The 25,525-nt window shown below is 35.0% G+C and overlaps 2 protein-coding genes across 2 annotated transcripts; one reads left to right on the plus strand and one right to left on the minus strand.

Moving 5' to 3' along the window:
* Positions 1-11,458: 11,458 nt before the first annotated feature.
* On the minus strand, positions 11,459-13,010 carry LOC113562361. The gene is made up of 3 exons (XM_026971715.1): positions 12,801-13,010; positions 12,491-12,630; positions 11,459-11,811 (listed from the first exon to the last, which is right to left on the minus strand). The coding sequence occupies exons 1-3, from the start codon at positions 12,970-12,972 to the stop codon at positions 11,683-11,685; spliced, it is 441 nt and encodes a 146-aa protein (XP_026827516.1). The 5' UTR covers positions 12,973-13,010; the 3' UTR covers positions 11,459-11,682.
* A 9,139-nt stretch (positions 13,011-22,149) lies between these two features.
* LOC105280186 lies at positions 22,150-23,077 on the plus strand. The gene is made up of 3 exons (XM_011340498.2): positions 22,150-22,249; positions 22,343-22,922; positions 23,074-23,077. Exons 1-3 carry the CDS (start codon positions 22,150-22,152, stop codon positions 23,075-23,077), a joined length of 684 nt encoding a protein of 227 aa, XP_011338800.2.
* Positions 23,078-25,525: the final 2,448 nt, after the last annotated feature.

The raw sequence follows: 25,525 nt of genomic DNA on the forward strand, positions 1-25,525 counted from the left end.
TTAAGAGTTCATACAGTTGACACTTCTGGTATACCGCATGAGAAAACACGAGCAATAAAAGGAAATACTCGAGCTGCTATTGGACAAGAACTTTTAAATAAAAAACCGAGACAGTGGCGAAATGACGCTGTAAAAGATTTATCCTATGGAGATTCTAAACCACCTTATATTGCACGACAATGTACTCTAAGGAAAATAAAAGAAGAAGCTATCGTACGCGAATTAGGTATCAACAAAAATGTTGATGCTATTAATTCATTGACTGAATTAAAATATCGAGGACAGTATACAGGATATATAAAAGAAATTTCAAAAGATAATTTGTACTGTTTTTACTGGTCGCCCATGCAAATGGATTTATATAAATCTTTAATTAAAAAAGTCAGAAAAATTGAAATTGATGCAACAGGAAAATTAATGAAAGCAATAAATAAACTAAATGGTGAAAAAAACATATTTTTGTACCAAATTATTATTAAAAGTGAAAATAGTATCCAACCACTATTTCAAATGATTACCGAAAAACACGACACGAATTTAATTACATATTGGTTAAGAGAAATCTTAAGATATGGAGCTCCAATACCTCCGGAAGTTGATTGCGATTACTCTATGGCTCTGTTAAATGCTACAAGCTTGGCTTTCAATGAACGCAATTTGAAAAATTATACAGGGTGTCCCGGGTTTTAACCGACAAACTGCGGGAGCATATTCTACTAGTGGAAATAAGAAAAAATTCTTATATCGAGTTTGCTTAGAAATGCTTTATTACAAAGTTATAAACCAATATTGAAAAGAAATATGAGATACGTAACAACGGATTTTTTCACAAAAATAAAAATTATGTACGCAATGATTTAGTGACGCATTTCACAATGTTGTCCTTGCACATCGATACAAGCTAGACATCGACGTAGTACAGAATCTGTTACAGTACGACATTCCTGAAAATTTTGTTGCATCTCAGTAACTGAATTAGTAATTCGTTGCTTTAAATCTTCAAGCGAGATTACTTCTGTACTGTAAACTTTATTTTTTAAAGTTCCCCATAAATAAAAATCAAGAGGCGTTAAATCGGGCGATCTTGGAGGCCAGAAAACCGATCCTCCTCGACCAATCCACCTATGAGCATAATGTTCATCTAACCAGTTTCTAACTTGTCTAGCATAGTGCGATGGACAACCGTCTAACTGTATCCAGCTGTTTTGACGAAACTGCAGTGGCACATTTTCGGTCGTCGGTGTCTTAGAGCTGAACGAACATCATCATATTCATTCATAGGTCGAAATGAACCCAAATTACGTAATTGCAAATGGGTATTACTAAACACAGAACTATCTGGTACTCTCCTGTTAGGAAATCTACGTTGATACTCTCGTACGGCAGCTCGTGCATTTCCGTCACAGAATCCGTACACGAAATGAATATTAGTGTATTCCTCATTTGAAAACACTTTTGGCATTCTGATAGTAATTGCTAGTTCACACGACGATTGAAATCTAACAGCTACTGTTGTGAAAGTAACAATCATACTGAATCGTTTCAACATAGTGAACATGAATACATGTGAATACACATAACATAAACATCTTCGACCTTCCAAATTCTACACTATGTTCCGTTGTTACTTATCTCATATTTCTTTTCAATATTGGTTTATAACTTTGTAATAAAGCATTTCTAAGCAAACTCGATATAAGAATTTTTTCTTATTTCCACTAGTAGAATATGCTCCCGTAGTGTGTCGGTTAAAACCCGGGACACCCTGTATATCTGATTGCTACCGATGGATCTCTGGCGAGAACTTACAACATCCACTTCGATGTTACATTAGAGTTGACATTGCTCACTTAATTAAAATCATTTGCAGTAAAGATGCATTTGATAAAAAACATCCTAAAGTAAAAGATTTTTTTGTAAGATGTGTGGGAATAATATCAACATGTGATAACATCGAAGACTTCATTACATTATTGACTTCAGTATTCATTGTTGCGTACAGTGAATACGATGGCCAAGATATTGATGGCAACGATGTAATTTGTGCTGAAAAACGATTGTTTTTATTTGAAAGAATAAAATCATTTACATTTACTGATGACGATAATGACAAGAAATATGATTACTTAAATGATTTTGATGAGAGCGAAAATTTAAATTCATTTATTAATAATATCAGGGAACAGGCTGAAAAAATTGCAAAAGAAATTGTAGAGACCGACACATACAACATTTTTTATTGTCCAGAACTTGTAACCAATTTAGTTAAATTAGCAAAACACTTTCCTATCTGGACAGGAATTATGACAGGATATTTTCCTTTATCCTCTAATGTAGCAACATCTTGTAGATGTGAAGCCTATTTTAAAGAATTAAAACACTCAGATTTAGGGTCCAATTATGAACCAATGCGCCCAGACAAATTTGTTATTCACCATATCAAGTCAATTGAAAGTTTATGTAAACTAGAACATACTGCGATAAAACGTGCTAACGAAAAAGTTGCTGCACTACAAAATGAAAGAAACATAACAAAAAAAAGAAAAGTTTATTCTGGCGAATTAGAGGAAATAGATGATTATTTTCACTTGAAAGAACAAGAAAATTGGAAAGGCTTAAATACTGAAGCACGTGAAAAGCCAAGTAAATTAAAAGATATTCAAGTTTCAACTCACAATACAGAGCCTGACGATTTTATAAGCTCAACTATCGTATCACAAGATTTTGGTTTAACTAACAACAATAATACGAATGAAATAAAGGACAACACAAATAAAGAAAATATATACACAAACGCAAAAACACGGAAAAGCAAAGCAATAAATGTAAAAAAGAAGCCCTTAAGTGAAAATAAATGTAACAAACAGAGAGGAAAATATTTAAAGTCACGTCCAGATATTAATCTTACATACTATAGACCATTACGGAAAAGAAAAGATGAAATATTGAGAAATGGAAATAACTGTAATTTAGTTATTGTTAATGACAAAAAGTTATATGTGAAAAACACATGTGCTTTTGACTCTTTGGTTGAAATATTAACAACATCATATTGCAATTACTCCAAATTTAAAAATTGGATCGATAAAAATTCTGAAAATATATTTTTATCTTTTATAAAGAAATATGCTACTGAAGGTGTCAACAACTCTCTTTATCAAAAGCGAGGTGCGATCTTATCTACAATCTTCGACATGTATTACAATATTGTCGATTGTACTACTACTCCTAATTGGTTATTAAATAAACTTATCATAGACTTTTGTAGCGTCGAAGAAAGTAACATTTGCACTAATAATAAATGTCAGGTAAAGTCAAGAAAACTGTTTATAATAGATTTTAATACTACAGATACTTTAGATATTAAACAAGATTTTCTTACTTTTATCTCACAATTTTTTAAAACACAAATAGTGCCATGTTAAACTTGTCAATCGACAATAAAAATTAAGAGGAAGCCAAATTTTTATCTATTGGGTCGTCCGGAAAGTTCGTGCCGATTTTGAAGGAAAATGCAAAGGCAACATTTTTTTATGTCGATAAATATTTATTGTCTTATGTATGCACCGTTTTGTTTCACAACCTTTGTCCATCTTTCACGCAACTGGAAGATTCCATTCTCCCAGAACTTCTTAGGTTTTCGGCGAAAAACTCCTCAAGGTGGTTTTTTATGTCGATCAAAGAGTTGAAGTTCTTGCCGCTAAGAGAATTTTGCAAAGACCTAAATAAGTGAAAGTCTGAAGGTGCAATGTCTGGTGAATACAGTGGGTGAGGTGGCACATCCCAGCCAAACTCCAACAATTTTTGTCGGGTAGTCAAAGAAACATGAGGTCTGGCATTGTCCTGATGGAACACGACGCCCTTCCTATTAGCTAATTCTGGACGTTTTTCCTGAATCGCTGTCTTTAATTCGTCCAGTTGCGAGCAGTACTTATCTGCATTTATCGTTTGGTTGTGTGGTAGGAGCTCATAATATAGGATTCCTTTCTAATCCCACCAGACACAGAGCATGACTTTTTTTGGATGAAGGCCGGCTTTCGGAGCGGTTAATGCTGGTTCATTTCGCTTACCCCAGGATCTTTTTCGTTCTACATTGTTGCAAATGATCCATTTTTCGTCACCCGTCACTAATTGCTTCAAAAATGGTACGTTTTCGTTGCGCTTGTACAGCGAGTCGCAGATGGAAATGCGATCCATTAAATTTTTTTCGGCCAAATTATGCGGAACCCATACATCATAGCGACTTACGTAACCAAGCTTCACTACATGATCGTGGATAGTGGTTTTCGATATTTTCAGTATCTCTGCTAATTCACGTGTCGTGTAGCGCGGGTTATTCTCGATCAGTGTCTTGAGTTGGTCATCATCAGTAGTAGAGGGTCTGCCCGAGCGTTCTTGGTCTTTAAAGTTAAAATCACCAGCTCTAAACTTAGCGAACCACTTACGTACGGTTCTTTCAGCTAAAGCGCCTTCTCCGTAAACAGAACATATCGAATTTGTTGCTTGTGAGGCATTTTTGCCTTTCCGGTAATAGAAAAGCATCAAGTGTCTAAAATGTTCTTTGTTTTCTTCCATCTTCAAAAGAGTACAAAACTGACACGAATCAATTTATCTCAAACAACTTTTTTCCTAAAGATGCGTTGAAATGTCACCTTTAAGCATATGTATATAAATCGTATGTTTTCAATAACATTGATATATTCAGACATGTTCCAACGCCATCTATTAAAAATCGGTACGAACTTTCCGGACGACCCAATATTTATAGATACTGAACTCTTTTTTCAACAAAATAAAACTAAATATCCAGATGGAATAATGTTAAGCAACATTCCTGAGAAAATTGAAATTGATAATGAGACATATGTCCTAAGTGGCATTGTACGATATATACCTGGACATTTTACAGCTTTCTGTAGAAATACAACAGGTGTATGGACGGAACACGACGATATGAGCCGAAAATTGCATACAGTTAAAAACCCGCATGTGACAAAGGCATATACAGGGTGTCCCATGGGAAGTTGCTGAAACTAATCAGCTGTCATTTTTAAACGTATGCAGTTATTGAAAAAACAAAAATTGCGTTGGAAAGAGGAAAGTCTGCAGTTTTTAATGGGTATAAATAAAATTTAGCAAAATGTTTGTATATCAGTTTATTTTATTAATGAAAAATATGTTAATAATCAAGTAAGCTAATGATAAATATTTTCAAAGTGTGCACCATCTGAATTTGTACAAAAATCAATTCTTTTACGAAAACTTGTGAAAACTTTTTCTAACATGTCGTCTTTAATGTTGCTGACGACCTTTTTAATAGCTACTACTAAATCTGACACTGTTTCTGGATTTCCGGCATAAAAATGGTCCTTAATGTATCCCCAAAGAAACAAGTCACATGGATTTAAATCCGGCGAGTACGGTGGCCATTCTAGCCCCCTCCCCCCTGAGCAAATTTGGAGTATCCCAGACCGATGACTCGATTGCCATAAACTTTATGGATTGTTTCGAAGACCTCCTGGGTTCGATGTGGTGTCGCTCCATCCTGCATGAAATGAAATCCTCCGACCAGGCTTCTTTTTTTGCATGAGGGAAGAATTGTGTTTTGAGAAGCTGCTTGTAACTTTCACCAGTGACTGTTGATTCGAAGAATTGCAGATAAATTCCTTTTACCGAGATCGCAGCCCATGCTGTTATATTTTGTCGATGTAAAGGTTTAGCCAGGGAAACGTTGGGATTGTCCGACCCCCAAAATCTATAATTTTGTTTATTAACATAACCATTTAGCCAGAAATGTGCTTCGTCCGTGTAAATTATCAATTTTGCATCAAGTTCTCCATCTTCAAACATTCCATTTATCGTCTTGCAGAATTCCACACGTTTCGTCATAGCGCGTTTGGTTAGTAATTGATACGATGTTATTTTATAGGGATGCATTTTCAGGAAATGTTTTAAAATCCTGTGTAACGTTGTTTTGGATATTTCAAGACCTTGGGCAGCTTTCCGAATGGAAGAATTTGGATTCTCTTCAAAATACTTCTTAATATCTTCAATGTTTTCTTCTGCAGCTACAGACACAGAAGGACCTGGCAGATCATGTCTACGGTCTTGGATAGTTCCATACTGCATAAAATTATCGATAATTCTGATAAAAATAACACAAAACATTATTTTAATGCAGATTTATTGCCAAAAAATGGAGTGACGTAACGCATACGTTTAAAGAAATAATAAATTCTAACCTTTTCAGCGTGTTTTCGCTCTTAACTTTATGTGTTCCGTATTTAGTACGAAACCCCCTGTAAGCATTGCTATAAACTTTTCCTCTGGAAAAGAAGCACTCGACAAGATAAATCTTTTCTTTCGTCGTCAGATTACTCATTTTGACACGCACGGACTTGCATCTACCACAATCAGAATAAAACTGCGGACACTCAGATGAACGACCGTTAACCGTAAGACCCTTTCTGAAGTCATGGAGGGGAGAACCAATCGTTTACTTTCAGCAACTTCCCATGGGACACCCTATATGATAAATATAATATTCATAAAAATATAAAAATATAATATAAAACTATATAACATATAAACAAATAACATATAAATATATAAACATATAAATATATAACAAAGAAGTATAATATGGGAGAATATAATATATATAAAAAATATAAAAATATAAAATATAAAAAATATAATATATAACAAATATAAAATATATACATATAAATATATAAAATATAAAAATAGTTCTTAAAACCTAATTAAACACTAACTTTTTACGTATAACGTATAATAATAACATATAAATATATAACAAAGAAATATAATATGGAAGAAATATAATATATAACAAAATATAATATATAAAAAAAAATAAAATATAAAAAATATGATATGTAACAGATATAAAATATATACATATAAATACATATAATATAAAAATAGTTCTTAAAACTTAAACATTAATTTTTTACGTATAACGTATAATAATACGTTATACCTATTACGTATAACGTATAATAATAACATATAAATATTTAACAAAGAAATATAATATGGAAGAAATATAATATATAACAAAATATAAAAAATATAATATACAGAGTGTCTCAAAACCTTCGTCCAATATTTTAATAGCGTATTCTAGAGGTAAAATAGAGTGAAAAATTCTAATACGAAAATTTCGAGGCTACAATAGTTTTTGAGTTAGAAGCGATCAAAGTATCCCAATAATATTGCGTAAAACTCGAACGCTCAAGCCCGTGACTACAGGCATACCGATCTGTCATCTGTTATTGATTTTTAAGTCAGGTGATATGGATTTTTACTGTACAGCTGATTTTGTTATTTATTATGTATAGCTAAAACATTTAATTTTTTAAATAAAAATTTAAATAATTAATTATCACATTTGATAAAATATAATGTTCTCACACATGTGAAAAACGAAATACATTTTTGTTTTAATCAGAAAGGTAAAAATTAATTTATGATTATTATTTTTTCTCTTGTGACGGGTTCTGACATTTAGAAACAATGTTTTTCTAAATGTTTACGTTTACAAACAATTAAAGGTATATTAATAAAAAATAATATTTCGATAAAATGGATAACTTAATCTTATTTTCCTCTCAGAACCTGTCACAAGAGAAAAAATAATAATAATAAATTAATTTTTATCTTTCTGATTAAAACGAAAATGTATTTCGTTTTTCACATGTGTAAGAACATTATGTTGTATCAAATGTGATAATTAATTATTTAAATTTTTACTTAAAACAATTAAATGTTTTCGCTATACATAATAAATGACAAAATCAGCTGTGCAGTAAAAATCCATATCACCTGACTTGAAAATCAATAACAGATGACAGATCGGTATGCGTGTAGTCACGGGCCTGAGTGCGCGAGCTTTACGCAATATTATTGGGAAACTTTGATCGCTTCTAACTCAAAAACTATTGTAGCCTCGAAATTGTCGTATTAGAATTTTTCACTCTATTTTACCTCTAGAATACGCTATTAAAATATTGGACGGAGGTTTTGAGACACCCTGTATAAAAAAATATAAAATATAAAATATAATATGTAACAAATATAAAATATATACATATAAACATATACAGTGTTGGCAAAAAGTTCCGGAACGGTTAAAAATCTTGGAAAATAATGATTTAGTGAAAAAGTGTTTCAAACAAAAAGTGTAGGGCTTAAAAAAATCTATAAGATGATGATATATATTTGACCTTGGTATGACCTTGGAAAGCCCGGTCATGGTCAACATAAAAATCTTAAATGGAAACCCCTATTTTTTATTACATATTTTGGTAGCTTAGCTCGAGAGCTTTTCGAAACGCTATAATAAATTTTTTTCTTTTACGTACTTTTTGACTTATAAGGCTTGAAGGTTACACAGTACCGCCGGCATTAGAATTCCCCAAGGTGTACCGCATGGAGGTTGCACGGTCGGATTTACACCTCTTTTGTGTGTGTGTGCGTGCGTATGTGTGCGTGTATGAGTGTGTGTGTGTGTGCGCGCGCGCGCGCGTGTGTGTTCTTCATAAAACTAACTTCACAAAAATAGTTTATACTCGTATGTACGAACAACGGCATTAATGCCGTCCGAAAATACGTGTGACGCACACTAAGAAAGCGCGTCACTTATAAACTTTCTCGTGTATAGGTGAGGTGTTCCGATAACTATTTTGCTCGCTCGTGTTTACCTCACCTACAACCGGCATTGTGTAAGCGACCCGATCGTTGTGTGCGATCAAACGGGTATTCGGACGGCATTAATGCCGTTGTTCGTACATACGAGTATAAACTATTTTTGTGAAGTTAGTTTTATGAAGAACACACACACACTCATACACGCACACATACGCACGCACGCACGCACACGCACACGCACACACACACAAAAGAGGTGTAAATCCGACCGTGCAACCTCCACGCGGTACACCTTGGGGAATTCTAATGCCGGCGGTACTGTGTAAACTTCAAGCCTTATAAGTCAAAAAGTACGTAAAAGAAAAAAATTTATTATAGCGTTTCGAAAAGCTCTCGAGCTGAGCTACAAAAATATGTAATAAAAAATAGGGGTTTCCATTTAAGATTTTTATGTTGACCATGACCGGGCTTTCCAAGGTCATACCAAGGTCAAATATATATCATCATCTTATAGATTTTTTTAAGCCCTACACTTTTTGTTTGAAACACTTTTTCACTAAATCATTATTTTCCAAGATTTTTAACCGTTCCGGAACTTTTTGCCAGCACTGTATAATATAAAAAAAATTCTTAAAAACTAATTGAACACTAACTTTTTACGTTACACTACTTTTTAATTTTACCTCTTTTTTTTTCTTGAAAATGGTAGTTATTTTATACTCCGTGACTTTTATTTTATTGATAGAATATACAAACGAAAGTTATCCATGGACAAACGAAAACAACGTGTGGACAAACGATTGCAGTGCTCAACTTGCAGAAAATGCTGTTAGATGCCCACAGAGCGGATATTGTTAATTATTTCGTTTTAATTGTTTATAACTATATTTCTGTGGGTGGACAAACGAAAGTTATCCATGGACAAACGAAAACAACATGTGGACAAACGATTGCAGTGCTCGACTTGCAGAAAATGCTGTTAGATGTGCACAAAGCAGTTATTATTAATTACTTCGTTGTAATTGTTTATAACTATATTTTCGTGGGTGGACAAACAAAAGTTATCCATGAAAAAACGAAAACAACGTGTGGACAAACGATTGCAGTGCTCAAAATGCAGAAAATGCTGTTAGATGCCCACAGAGCGGATATTGTTAATTACTTCGTTTTAATTGTTTATAACTATATTTCCGTGGGTGGGTAAACGAAAGTTATCCATGGACAAACGAAAACAACGTGTGGACAAACGATTGCAGTGCTCAACTTGCAGAAAATGCTGTTAGAAATGCTTGGAAAACAAAGAAATCTTTTTATAGGAGTACTGCTAATATAATTTTTTTAAATTGTTTTGTTGTAACTTTTTTTGGAAGGTGGATAAACGAAACTTGTTAGTGGACAGACATAGACTAATCATGGACAATCGTTTGGTGCTTTGAACGTAAAGAAATCTTTACATGGAGGGTGCTAGTGATAAAAGTTTTTCAAAAAATGTTTTTGTCATAACTCTGTTTTGGGAGGTGGACAAACGAAATTTTTTGTTGGACAAATGTGGACAAACGAACGCTATCAAAATTTTATACAAATTCGAAATTGGGGGTGCTAACTTCACAGAGCTCACATCTTCTCCACGACGGCCGATCCGCGCTCAGCTGACAGCCGACCGACTCGCGTTACACCGGGTGGCCAACCCGGACGTAACACTATGTTATGCTGCAAATAGAAATAGAAAAGGAATAATTGCTCATTTCCTTAGTATTAATATTTTCATAAATATGTACAATAACGGACCTAGCCCCGATGATCTTGACCGTGATATATATTATAGAAGTCACTCTCCTGAGTGACCTTCAAAAGGTTTTAGCCGTCGCTCGTTGTTTATTAAAAAGTTATTAACAAAAGTTTAATGATTTTGTACGAATTTTTAGCTGTCCACGTGAAGCAAGAACATGATATTGACATATATTACAAAGGTCACCTTCCCGAATAACCAGGACTAGGTTTTAGTCGTCGATCGTTGTTTATGAAAAAGTTATTAACATAAGAATTTTCGAAAATATAGTAGTTATTTTGAATATTGAAAGATATAAACGACGAATATGTATATGAACGAAGAAAGGAAAGTCATTTAAAGCAGTGAATTGTTAATATATAGAATAGTTTCTTTTAATATAAGTACAAAGTATTCTTCACTTTAACCAAAAGCACAAACAGTTAAATACAAAGTATTCTTCACTTTAACCAAAAGCCCAAACAGTTAAATACAAAGTATTCTCTGCTTTAACTTAACCTAACCTAACCTGGTTAGGTTATATTTTCCGAAACTGGAGCCCCGGACACACGCTCGTTTTTAGCCCGCTTCACGGGAGGGCGGGGCTTTGCCCCTCCCCCCGCCGGGGCCAGTGTAACAGATTTCACCGTGCAGATTTTGATCACCTGGTACACGCCACGGATCCCGGCGGGGGGAGGGGCATAGCCCCTTCCCTCCGCCCTCCCACGAAGCGGGCTGAAAACGAGCGTATGTGTCCGGGGCTCCAGTTTTGGAAAATATAACCTAACCCAAACCTATATCTGATTTAAAGCTAAAATTCCATCAAATATACTCTTTCATAAACGTATATGGTATCGTAAAATTATGCTTTATTCATTAAACATTTTTGTTAATAACTTTTTACCAAACAACGAGCGAAGGGTGAAACCTAGTGCGGGTTATTCAGGAAGGTGACCTTTGTAATATATGTCAAACTCAAGTCCTTGCTTCGCGTGGACAGCTCAAACTTCGTGCAAAATTATTAAACTTCTTTTGTTAATAACTTTTTAATAAACAACGAGCGACGACTAAAACCTCTTGAAGGTCACTCAGGGAGGTGACCTCTACAATATAATTCAAGGTCAAGGTCATTGAGGCTGGGTCCGTTATTGTATATATTTACCTCTTATTGTTTTATTTAATTAATGTGATTATCTTTATCCCTTGGGAAAAGTAATTTTCTAAACTATATATATTGCACATTATGATTTTATTTTTAATGTAAGATTCTTCATATTATTTTGGTATAAATATTTCTGTTGCATTTGATTTTCAAAAATTTTCTTCAATTTCCTTATATCGCTTTTATAGTTCTCTTCCAACTGCGACTTCTGCACAAATAATGATATGGATTATGATAAATATATAATATAACAACTATACAGGGTGCTCCCGGAGTAAATGGTCAAACTGAAAATATAGATTCAGAATCTGAAAACAAAACAAAATTTTCCTCTGGATATATGTTCGCAAACGCTTCGTTCAAAAGATATTGACTTCTAAAGTTCGGATACTTGTTGATGGGTTTTGATCGAAATGCTGCAATATAACGACGTATTCACGGCGAGCAGCGTTAGCATTTGTTTATGGTGTGAACAAAAACCTGTAAATGATCTTTGATCTTCGAAACAAAAATAGGAGACAACAAAGCTCCGTCCATTTATACCAAATAATCATTACTACCTGTTAAGAAATATGTTAGAGTTACAATAGATGGCGTTGCTTTCGTTAGTTTGTCGAATGTGTTAAGTCTTTTGTCTTATTATATTTAATGGTTGTACGTTCTTTTGCCTATGATGGTCATTGTTCGTCGTGATACAAGCAGATAATAAATATAAGTTTCGTTTATCGTTTTTACGTTTAATAACGTCGTATTTATCTTTCAATAAATTCTCACGCCCAACACTAACGTAACGATATATTCTGAACGTGATATTCTGAATCTATATTTTCAGTTTGACCATTTAATCCGGGAGCATCCTGTATATCGAATATGAAAATGTTATCTACATTTGCTGGGACGTGTTGCTTCAACTTTTGGAGTTTCGATTCTTCCTCTATTAAAAGTGTCACAAAACTTAATTTTTGCGTGTGCTCCTGGATCAGTTTGCTAAACGTAGATAATCCTTCTGTGTAACTTTCTTTCACATCTGTGATACAAATTTTAGATATAGATTACCGCAATACATTGAAGAATAAAGTTAACCTTATTAAAATTATGATGAACCTTATTAAAATAAGTCTGTAATAAATTTTATTATAAAAGTAATATAATAAATCTCATTATAAAGAAGTAGATTAATTATATCACGCAACTTACCCTTCATTCGTTTAGTAAAATAAATCGTTGTTTTGTTCAAATTCGTTTTGACATTGTATACGATTTGGCGAAGTATTGTTTCGTACAATTTGTTCAAGGATATTCTCTGACCAAACTTGTTCATTATCTTCAACTTTATTTCGTTTCTTAAATTTTTATTAATAGTACGCATATGATCGCAATCGAGTGTTATTCTGTGAAGGTGTATTCGTGCGTGTCTATAACATACATAGTTTTTGTAAAAAATCCATAAAGTTTCAAGGAAGTTCCTAATATTAAATACTAGAGACAATATAAGAATTCCTTTAGAATGATATATTAGATAATTAACTAAGTAATTCGGGTTGCGTCTAGATAGCAACACAATTTAATGTAGTGATGGTCTGAAGAATTTTATTTTCTGTTGTTTAAAAGTTGTCTATTCTATATGTTATAAAATATTTTATGTTATAAAATTAATGTATACAAGGTGTAATTTAATTCGCGCCTACTATTTGCACAGTGATGTTTCTCATGAAAAATTGAGTCGAAAAGTCCTGAACCATTTTTTCCTATAATGTTTAATAAAGTAGTAATTATTGAGTAAAATCAATCCAATCAGCGCCAACCTCTAACCGGGTCAGTGAGCTGAGCGACTGGTAGTGTGCGGGAGTATTCCGCTGCTGCGTTTATGCTGTTAAGACAGTCTGTGTGACTTACACACGTGTATACTATACTTCTAAGATCGGCGTTGATTGGATTGATTTTACTAAATAATTACTACTTTAAACATTATAGAAAAGATTGAAATATTATTTTTAATCGCCAGTTCAGTTTCATATATATTAGATACAATTTTTGTCGATCATACTGGCTAACGTGTGCTCGATGATCAGCACTAAATACGCCCTACTGATGAGTCTGCAGACGATCTCAAGACGAAACGCTCCTTTATTACTGCATATGACTGACAAACCCCGTCGGCGTGCAGTTTATCGCGTATTTAGTGCTGACCATCGAGCACACGTTAGTCAGTATGATCGACAAACATTGTATCTAATATATTATAGAAAAGAATCAGGACTGTTTCCAGGATGAAAAAAGGCATAGGCCCGGAAATTCCTTTCCGAGATAAAAATACGTTTTATTTATGATAATGTATTATAGGAATGGTTAAAACTTAATCGTTATGTACCCGAGTAACATGTGTGTTTTTAAACTAAAAATGTTTTATGTTCTACTCGCATTAGGAGGCTGACACTCCATGAAAACTCTTGAACTGACGGATAGATTCTTTCAGCATTATCTTTGGACAAATTGATTCAATGGAGAACACGGGAAAACCAAAAATGGTTTACAATATAAGATGACATTTTTCGGAAAAATGTTTCAGACAAAAGTTGCATGTTTTCTCGCGTAGAATCCGAATCCGTAATAAAAAAATACCATGTCTCATTAAAAAAAAATTTCAGAATTCTAACTTCCGGTCTGAAATTTTTTTTTAATGAGACATGGTATTTTTTATTACGGATTCGGATTCTACGCGAGAAAACATGCAACTTTTGTCTGAAACGTTTTTCCGAAAAATGTCATCTTATGTCCTTAAAATGATCTTCAAGATGAGTTTTGAGGACATTTTAAGGACATAAGATGATATTTTTCGGAAAAATGTTTCAGACAAAAGTTACTTACTTTTCAATCGAGAATAAGAATCTGCAATAAAAAGTTGGGGTTTCAATTTAAGAAATTGAAGGTGATCTTCGCGTGACCTTCAAACGACTGGTCAAACCAATGGTATCATCTTATGTCCCCCTCGAAATCGTGACATGTTTGTCTGAAACATTTTTTCGTATCTCTTTTAATGTTTTAAAAAATCGACTGTATAAATTAAAATGGGCCACCCTGTATATACAGGATGTCCCATTTTAACATTCGCATCGAAATATATCGTAAAGTCTAAAAGATACGGGAAAATGTTTCAGACAAAAGTTTTATAACTTCGAGGGGGCAAGATAATGATATTATCAATTTAATTGTAGATGGCGCCACTTTAAAGATTTTTATGGCGCGCCGGAACTAGCGAACCATATAATTACATGAAATAACGATATAACACAATTCTGACCAACAAAGGATATATTTAACATTTAAAACACTTCACATTTATAACATATTTTGTAAGCGAACTTGGTATGAGGACGTTTGAATAAAGCTTCTTAACAGAACGAAAGTTCGGACACAAAAGGCGATGTTGTAATATAAAATTGAATCACGGAAAAATAAAATGTTGTTTAATTAACGAGAGAACAACTTGTTAAATCAATAATGTAATTGATGTTAGAATCTTCTCTTCGCCAGCAGAGTAAATTTCAAGGAAAGAAAGTTGACAGACTTAATTGTTTCGACCTTGTCTGGCAATATATTTAACTTATTGATAATTACAAAACTACGTTTCGACCCTTGGTTCGGGTCCTCTTCAGGTAGACATGCGACAACTTAATAAAAGAACATTATCTTTCTGTACAGAAAAGAAATAAAAAATATAAAAATAAAAATATAACCACAATAATGGATCAGATAAAGCAATGCGCGCTTAAAATCAAGCCTAAAGATGTAAAAAAAACAAAATCGGAGTACTTACATGTCAATGACGTAAAAGGAAAAATGTTTAGAACGTGTCCATTTGTGCACTAACAATACACCAAAATATTAGGAGTGTGATTTAGTTTTGAGGGTTTTGCAACAGATGGCTGTAGTGTCAGTTTGTTCCAATAGCTGTTTCCGATAACTGTTGTTTCTTACAGTGTTGACATTATCCATGACATTTAGTAGCATTATAGCAATAGATGCAATAACAGTCGTGTTTATATCATCGTAAAAATGGAACTTCCGAAAGAGCATTTTCGACATGCGTTGCTTTTGTTTTTTAATCAAAAGAAAACTGCGGCTGAGGGTTATAGAATTCTTGTGAAAACTTATGGTGATTCTGCCCCATCAATTAAGACGTGTCAATACTGGTTTAGACGCTTTAAAAGTGGTGATACTGATGTGAAGGACAAAGAACGCTCGGGACAACCAAGAAAGCTTGAAAATGCAGATTTGTAAGCATTATTGGACGAAAATCCAACACAATCCACTTCAGAACTTGCCAGAGCATTAAATGTTGATCGTACAACAGTTACCAAACATTTACATGAAATGGGAAAAATTCAGAAAGAAGGGAAATGGGTTCTACATCAATTATTGGAAAGTGCCATTGCGAACCGGTTGAACATTTGCATTTCGTTGATCACCAGGCAAAAAAAGAAAAGTCTTTTGTCTCGGATTGTTACTGGGGATGAAAAGTGGAACTATTTTGATAATCCCAAACGCAGAAAATCATGGGTGGATCCAGGCGAACCATCAACATCCACTCCGAGACGCAATATTCACGGTTCAAAAGTAATGCTCTGTATTTGGTGGAATAGTGTACTATGAGCTGTTAAATCCGCATGAGACTGTCACGGCTGATCGTTATCGACACCAATTGTACAAGTTGAAGCAAGCATTGGACCAAAAACGACCACCAATTGCGAGTAAACGACGGAAAGTGATTCTTCTTCATGACAACGCTCGACCTCACGTTGCGTTATCAGTGAAACAAACACTATTAGAGCTTGAATGGGAAGTCTTACCGCACCCCGCGTATTCTCCAGACATTGCTCCATGCGATTATTATTTGTTCCGGTCGATGCAACACGCTTTAGAGGATACACACTTTCATAATTTCGAAGAAGTGCGAAAATTCGTCGACGAATGGATCAACTCAAAAGAAGAGTCATTTTATCGTCGTGGAATCCATCTCTTGCCAGAAAGATGGGAAAAAGTTATAGAAAACGAAGGAAAATATTTTGATTAAGGTATTCATTCATTATCATATTTAAATACATGCGTTTTTGAGCAAAAAAAACCCTCAAAACTAAATCACACCCCTAATACAATTCATGAAGTAAATCATGTATAAAATAAAATAAAAGACATGAACAGCAAATTACGTACAAAATGGAGAGACATGAGCAAATACGTTAGACTCGCAAGAAGGCAAATAACCAAGTGTCAATCTGTTTCCGTGATTCTTATAAAACCGTCATATACAGGGTGAGTCAAAAAGATGGGTACCCCTGAATATCTAAGAGGGGTTACGTTGTTGAAAGAAATGTTTTATACAAAAGTTGTAGGGTTTAGAGGGGGACATAAGATGGTGTCATTGGTTTGACCTTGAGTGAACGTGCCAAGGTCATATGGAGTTCAACGTTGTTTTTTTAAACGGAACCCCATACTGTTTATTGCAGATTCTGAGTTTTCGTCGAAAAGTAAGTAACTTTTGTCCGAAACATTTTTTTTAAAACGTCCTCCTTATCCCAAAAACTCAGGTTCAACCTTTGGCGGACCACTGATAATACTCGCTTTATAACAGACACGGAATTTTTTGTTATTTTACTGTTTACCGTCAGCATTAGCGTTACCCACTGTGCACCACGTGGAGGTTGCTGATCGGTTTTGCACATCTTGTGGCCCTGAAAAAGACCGATCGCTCCGCTTTACACTACTCCATGAGATGTTCAAAATGTCCTCCAGCATTGTCTAAACATACGACTACTGTTTGATAAGTACCCGATGACTACCATTAGATATCAGAGCAGAGACGCCAGCGCGGTACCCTTTCCATTTCGCTTGCCTTCACCACGTCGCACTGAGCCGTGAGCCACGTCTGCAGACTGGCAACATTGATTGTACAGTAGCATTGGGTACATAACAAGTCAGAACTCAATAATTTGTAAAATCCTTCACCATTTTTGGATTTGATTAATTTTTAATCTGTAACACAACCTTGATTCGTCCTTACCATAGTACTTTAGTCCTTATCATAGAAGTCCTGCAAAACTCAGTTTTTTTCCATTTTATAATACTCAGCAAAACATTTATTCGCAATAACTCAGAATTTATTTATTTCATTTTCTAATCACTTATAAAATGGCAAATCTTGTAGAACGAGAGAGGATTGCACTCCTAATGATGCGGGGATGAGGTGATCGTGAAAGGTCTTATAATGAAGTTAGGCAACTTCTGGTCAACTGATGGCAAACAGTAAAATAAAAAAAAACTTCCGTGTCTGTTATAAAGCGAGTATTATCATTGGTCCGCCAAAGGTTGAACCTGAGTTTTCGGAATAAGGAGAGCGTTTTTAAAAAAAATGTTTTGGACAAAAGTTACTTACTTTTCGACGAAGAATCAGAATCTGCAATAAAAAGTATGGGGTTCCGTTTAAAAAAACAACGTTGAACTCCATATGACCTTGGCACGTTCACTCAAGGTCAAACCAATGACACCATCTTATGTCCCCCTCTAAACCCTACAACTTTTGTATAAAACATTTCTTTCAACAACATAACCCCTCTTAGATATTCAGGGGTACCCACCTTTTTGACTCACCCTGTATGTTTGGCAGGTTATCCGTGTTCGTTTGAAGGTTAATAGTATTATTATATCTCTTAATGTGGAATATTTCCGCGATCTCTCTTTTCATTCTGTTTTTCTTGGTGTAAAATCATGCATTGTTTTATCGAAAGATTTGGTTAGTGATTTTTATAATAGTTATGAACATAAACTTAAAAGACATGATATGGTAGTTAAAAGTAATTTAATACATAAATTCAACAGAATAATTGATAAATGTAATCCTAGTTTTAATGGTTTTTCGCATTATGATAAAAGTAAATGGATTGTTAATTTTAGTGATGGTGTGATTCCGGAAAACGTGTTGGATTTAAGTTTAGGTGAAAATTTTTCTTTACCTTGCGACAGAAATAACAGAAAAAATAGATTGGATACAACCTTGGAAGTAATTACGGGTTTTGAATATTGTTATCAAAAGTATAAACTTCCTGATGAGTTTATTAGTGAATTTCGCTACTGTTTCGAGAAGATTACATGGATTTTTAACTAAGCAACGACATTTGACGTTTGTGGACAATTACATATCTGACGCGATTAGGGAGTGCAAAGCCTTTCTACGAGATAACAATAATTTGATGATAACGAATGCCGATAAAGGACAGGTAACTGTTATCATGGATAAATCTGACTATATTAATAAGATGACTGATATTCTTAGTGATAATAATAGTTACAATACACTTAGTAAAGATCTTATTAAGCGCTTAACGTCAAGGATCAATGATTTAATTAAATCTTGGCGCAAGTGTGCTATAACACAGGCCTGCAAATGAAGGGGTGCTGAAGGCTTCTTGAAGGCTATAGGTCATTTTCGACGTAATTTTTGACGCTGAATCCGAATCCGGCCACAGAATTGCTCTATCACGTCAGGATTTTGAGATATTCTAACCTAAATGTGCAAAAAATGCTGTTTTACAGTATTTTTGACGATCTATAGTATTGTCATTATTCTAGGATCGTTTCTCAACATATTTTTTCCAAAAAGTACTAAAAAAGATCTTCCAAAAGAATTTCCATTTACCCCGATATCTTGTTTTTTCGTTGAGATATGTCAGCAGAGATAAGGACCCCACGGTTCGTCACTCCCGTAGTATTTTATGACTCCAAACCCTCCTCACTGTGTGTGTGTTTTACAATAAAGAGGGACCCCTCGGCTCGTCACTTCCGAGGTATTTTTTGACTCCAAACCGTCTCTATTGTGTGTGTGTGTGTGTGCGTGCGTGCGTGTGTCGTAACAATTTTTCGTATTTATGATCCCTTTCATACTATATATCTGTCAGTTTTCATGATTTGCGATATCTTTTCTTCTTCTCTTGTAGACTTCGAGTACCAGAACGCCTCTTATGATTTGCATTCACTTCATCACGCTGTAGACACCAACAGTAGTCGGCCAACATAGTTGCTCTCCACCGCCCTTGATATCTACGTTCCATTTCTTTAATGTCTTGATGGAATTTCTCCCCCTGTTCTTCACTGACATCTCCAAGGTTTTCAGGAAATACATCTATGTGCGAATTCAGAAAATGGACCTTCAAGCTCATATTGCAACCTAAGCGTCTGAAGTCGTTCAACACGTTTCCGACAAGTTCCTTATAGTTATCCGCTTTGTTATTTCCCAAAAACCATCAACAACTTTCTTAAAACTCGTCCATGCCGATCTTTCATCCTTTGTCATTACTTCCTCGAAGTCTGTTGTTTTCATCAGGATTCTTATATCAGGTCCAACAAAAACGCCTTCCTTTATTTTTGCTTCAGACAAAGATGGGAACACTTTCTGGAGATGTTTGAAACACTGACCCTCTTTATCTAAAGCCTTCACAAACTGCTTCATCAAACCTAATTTGATATGCAGTGTAGAAAGAAGAACGTTTTTGGGATCTACTAAAGGTTCATTAATCACGTTGTGTGATCCTGGATCAAGAGATTGTCTTAAAGGCCAATCCTTTTGTTCCCAATGCCGTTCTCTTGCTCGACTGTCCCACTGACAAATAAAACAAGGATATTTGGTATATCCAGATTGTTATCCAAGAAGCATGGTTAATACTTTAAGATCACCACACAGCTTCCACTGATGCTGCTCATACTTAACTGCGACCAGAACCTTTTCCAGATTTCCATAAGACTCGCTTAAGTGTACCGAATGAGCAATAGGGATTGATGCGTATTGGTTACCATTATGTAAAAGGACGCCTTTTAAACTTCTCTTAGAAGAGTCGATAAAAAACCGCCACTCAGAAGCATGATACTCTAAGCCAAGTTTTTCCATTAAACCATCCACATTATTGCAATATACTAAATCATTTGTTTCAGAAAAAAACTGAAGAAACTCAAGTTCCCTATGTCTGTACCAAGCGAAACCTGTTTCTGGAGCCAGAAGATTCATTTCCTGTAATTTAGAACCCAATAGTTCGGACTTCTCTTTAGAAAGACCTAAGTCTCTGACTAGATCATTTAGTTGAAGCTGATCGAATAACTTCGGGGTTTTATCTGTACAGTACGTGAATGAATCATCTTGTTCAGGATCTTGGCATTCGAAATCACTATCTTCTGCAGGATTGTCATTTAATGTTGGCGGAATCGGAATACTGTCAGAGAGTGTGACCGGAATTGGTTTTGTGACCGAAGACACTTCAGGATAGTGAATGGATCCTTTATTCTTAGTATTAAAACCATGTATTTGACTTAGGTAGAAATAGCAGTCGTCATGACTGACAGGTTCGCGCCATATCATCGGGATGCTGAACAGCATAGCAACAGGTTTATCTCTTTTTTTCCAATGCGTTAATGTTGCACAACAGACATTACAAACTTTGTGAGGGACCTACGACTTATCTTGATTTGTAATTTTCATATTGAAATAATCATTGTAAGCTTCTCCTATCCAATTTGTAATGTTACGACTTTGTTTTCCGATGGTATACCTCCCGCAAATGTAGCAGAATTTATCTGGATGATTCACACAAATTCTTGAGGACATGGTGCTTTATAAGTATGAAAATTGTAGCTATAGAATGAAATTGTGAACTTCCAATTCAATTCTTTTTTAAAGGAAATCTATGATCTATGATCTATGATCTATGATTTTGGGCTCGAAGGTTCAAAGTCTATGTTACAATGGGCACAAGGCTCATGAGCAGAGTTCGGACTTCGGTGCCACTATCTCCACTCGAGACGCCCGAACGCCGCGAGAGACAGTGCCGACTACGTCGGTGGGGCAGCCTATAGGCAGATGAGTCATCTGTCTCTCGCGGCGCTCGGGCGCCTCGAGTGGGGATAGCGGCACCGAAGTCCGAACTCTGCTCATGAGTGTAGTCTATACGAATTCAGATCTAATGTTTACGGATGGATGAATTCATGTGTCTACGTCCACATACGCGATTTTATTTCATTCGCATCATTTTTTGTGACTTTATCCGCCGTCTTGGATCCGCCACCTTGAATTTTTGTAGACTGTGATTTCCCGATCAGCTACCTCGAAAACCCTCTAAATACAAATTCTCCTGAATTATAGACTCCCTTAAAAATACTTGCTTCAGAGGGTTCTGGAGCTGAAGTATGTACACTGCACTTACGCGAGTCAAAGTTTTTAAAAATTCAAATTGATATATCTCAGCGAAAAAACAAGATATCGGGGTAAACGGAAATTCTTTTGGAAGATCTTTTTTAGTACTTTTTGGAAAAAATATGTTGAGAAACGATCCTAGAATGATGACAATACTATAGATCGTCAAAAACACCGTAAAACAGCATTTTTTGCACTTTTAGGTTAGAATATCTCAAAATCCTGACGTGATAGAGCAATTCTGTGGCCGGATTCGGATTCAGCGTCAAAAATTACGTCGAAAATGACCTATGGCCTTCAAGAAGCTGAACCATGTTGTTCTGTGTAATTGACGACAGCACTTTTAAATGGTTACGCACGACAAACGGCAATTTACCACGCTGTTACGGATTGCCCAAGATTCACAAATCAGGTTACCCTCTTAGAATAATTGTTTCTTTATTAGGTAGTCCTTTATATAACATTTCTCGGTTTTTTTATAAGATATTAAAGGAAACTCTTCCAGAACCAAAATCTCACATCAAAGACAGTTGGACTTTTGTTAAGAAAATTAAAGAATTGAAGATTGAACCTGGTGAGGTTTTGGTTTCCTTGGACGTCGTTTCGTTGTTTACCAACATTCCCAGGAATCTTGTTTTTCAGGGAATTGAGAAGAGGTGGAGTTTGATTTCTGCTGATACAGCTTTGAATCTTAATCAGTTTTTACACGCTATTGATTTAGTGTTAGGTTCCACCAGCTTCCAGTTTAATGGGGTTTGTTATGAACAAATTTTTGGAAGCTCTATGGGCTCCCCTTTGTCACCCATAGTGGCTGATATGGTACTTGATAATCTTGAGACCAAATGCATTTCTTCTTTGGATTTTGAGTTGCCTGTTTTCTATCGGTATGTAGATGACGTTTTCACAATTCTTCCTGTTGACAAGGTTGACCATGTTTTGCATGTTTTCAATTCAAATAATGAAAGATTGAAGTTCACAATGGAGTTGGAATCCAATAATAGAATTAATTTCCTAGATACTACAGTTATTAGAGACAGTCAAAGACTGATTACTGATTGGTACAGGAAACCAACGTTTTCCGGAAGGTACATCAACTTCCTCTCTCATCATCCACAAAAATACAAAAAAGTAGGTGTTATTAATTGTTTAGTGGACAGAGGGGTTTTATTATCCGATGCGAGATTCCATGATTTTAATTTAGAGATTATAAGAAACATTTTAAAAAACAATTCTCAGGTAACAAGGTGACGTCTAATAACATCTTAATGACGTCTAATAACATCTTAATAACGTCATTTGACGTCACCTTGCTACTTGGGTTGCTACCCGCTAGAGCTTCTTAACAAGCATATTAACAGACGACTCAAGAAAATTGAACATTGTGATTTAAACATTAATGTAATTGACGACATTGAGAAAAAATATTTTACTATTCCGTACATTAGAGATTTTAGCGAAACTTTTGGAAGGAATTTAAAGCATTATGGTTTCGATGTTTTGTATACTATTCCTAAAAAACTTGATTCGATTATAAAAAGAGGCAAAGATCGACTGGATGTTCTTCAATGTACGGATGTTGTATATAAAATTAATTGTACTAACTGCGATGCGCGCTACATCGGGCAAACCATGAGACATTTGAGGACTAGGCTTAGTGAACACAGGTTGAATATTCGGAAGATGGCTTGTGACCACTCCGTTGTTGTTAGTAAACATCGTAATTTTAACAATCATGAATTTGAGTGGTCTGAGCCAGTGATTTTACATCAAGAAAAACATAGAATGAAAAGAGAGATCGCGGAAATGTTCCACATTAAGAGATGTAATAATACTATTAACCTTCAAACGGACACGGATAACCTGCCAAACATATATGACGGTATTATAAGAATCACGGAAACAGATTGACACTTGGTTATTTGCCTTCTTGCGAGTCTAACGTATTTGCTCATGTCTCTCCATTTTGTACGTAATTTGCTGTTCATGTCTTTTATTTTATTTTATACATGATTTACTTCATGAATTGTATTAGGGGTGTGATTTAGTTTTGAGGGTTTTTTTTGCTCAAAAACGCATGTATTTAAATATGATAATGAATGAATACCTTAATCAAAATATTTTCCTTCGTTTTCTATAACTTTTTCCCATCTTTCTGGCAAGAGATGGATTCCACGACGATAAAATGACTCTTCTTTTGAGTTGATCCATTCGTCGACGAATTTTCGCACTTCTTCGAAATTATGAAAGTGTGTATCCTCTAAAGCGTGTTGCATCGACCGGAACAAATAATAATCGCATGGAGCAATGTCTGGAGAATACGCGGGGTGCGGTAAGACTTCCCATTCAAGCTCTAATAGTGTTTGTTTCACTGATAACGCAACGTGAGGTCGAGCGTTGTCATGAAGAAGAATCACTTTCCGTCGTTTACTCGCAATTGGTGGTCGTTTTTGGTCCAATGCTTGCTTCAACTTGTACAATTGGTGTCGATAACGATCAGCCGTGACAGTCTCATGCGGATTTAACAGCTCATAGTACACTATTCCACCAAATACAGAGCATTACTTTTGAACCGTGAATATTGCGTCTCGGAGTGGATGTTGATGGTTCGCCTGGATCCACCCATGATTTTCTGCGTTTGGGATTATCAAAATAGTTCCACTTTTCATCCCCAGTAACAATCCGAGACAAAAGACTTTTCTTTTTTTGCCTGGTGATCAACGAAATGCAAATGTTCAACCGGTTCGCAATGGCACTTTCCAATAATTGATGTAGAACCCATTTCCCTTCTTTCTGAATTTTTCCCATTTCATGTAAATGTTTGGTAACTGTTGTACGATCAACATTTAATGCTCTGGCAAGTTCTGAAGTGGATTGTGTTGGATTTTCGTCCAATAATGCTTACAAATCTGCATTTTCAAGCTTTCTTGGTTGTCCCGAGCGTTCTTTGTCCTTCACATCAGTATCACCACTTTTAAAGCGTCTAAACCAGTATTGACACGTCTTAATTGATGGGGCAGAATCACCATAAGTTTTCACAAGAATTCTATAACCCTCAGCCGCAGTTTTCTTTTGATTAAAAAACAAAAGCAACGCATGTCGAAAATGCTCTTTCGGAAGTTCCATTTTTACGATGATATAAACACGACTGTTATTGCATCTATTGCTATAATGCTACTAAATGTCATGGATAATGTCAACACTGTAAGAAACAACAGTTATCGGAAACAGCTATTGGAACAAACTGACACTACAGCCATCTGTTGCAAAACCCTCAAAACTAAATCACACTCCTAATATTTTGGTGTATTGTTAGTGCACAAATGGACACGTTCTAAACATTTTTCCTTTTACGTCATTGACATGTAAGTACTCCGATTTTGTTTTTTTTACATCTTTAGGCTTGATTTTAAGCGCGCATTGCTTTATCTGATCCATTATTGTGGTTATATTTTTATTTTTATATTTTTTATTTCTTTTCTGTACAGAAAGATAATGTTCTTTTATTAAGTTGTCGCATGTCTACCTGAAGAGGACCCGAACCAAGGGTCGAAACGTAGTTTTGTAATTATCAATAAGTTAAATATATTGCCAGACAAGGTCGAAACAATTAAGTCTGTCAACTTTCTTTCCTTGAAATTTACTCTGCTGGCGAAGAGAAGATTCTAACATCAATTACATTATTGATTTA

Source organism: Ooceraea biroi, chromosome 8 (assembly GCF_003672135.1).
Source record: "Ooceraea biroi isolate clonal line C1 chromosome 8, Obir_v5.4, whole genome shotgun sequence".
Lineage (NCBI taxonomy): Eukaryota > Metazoa > Arthropoda > Insecta > Hymenoptera > Formicidae > Ooceraea > Ooceraea biroi.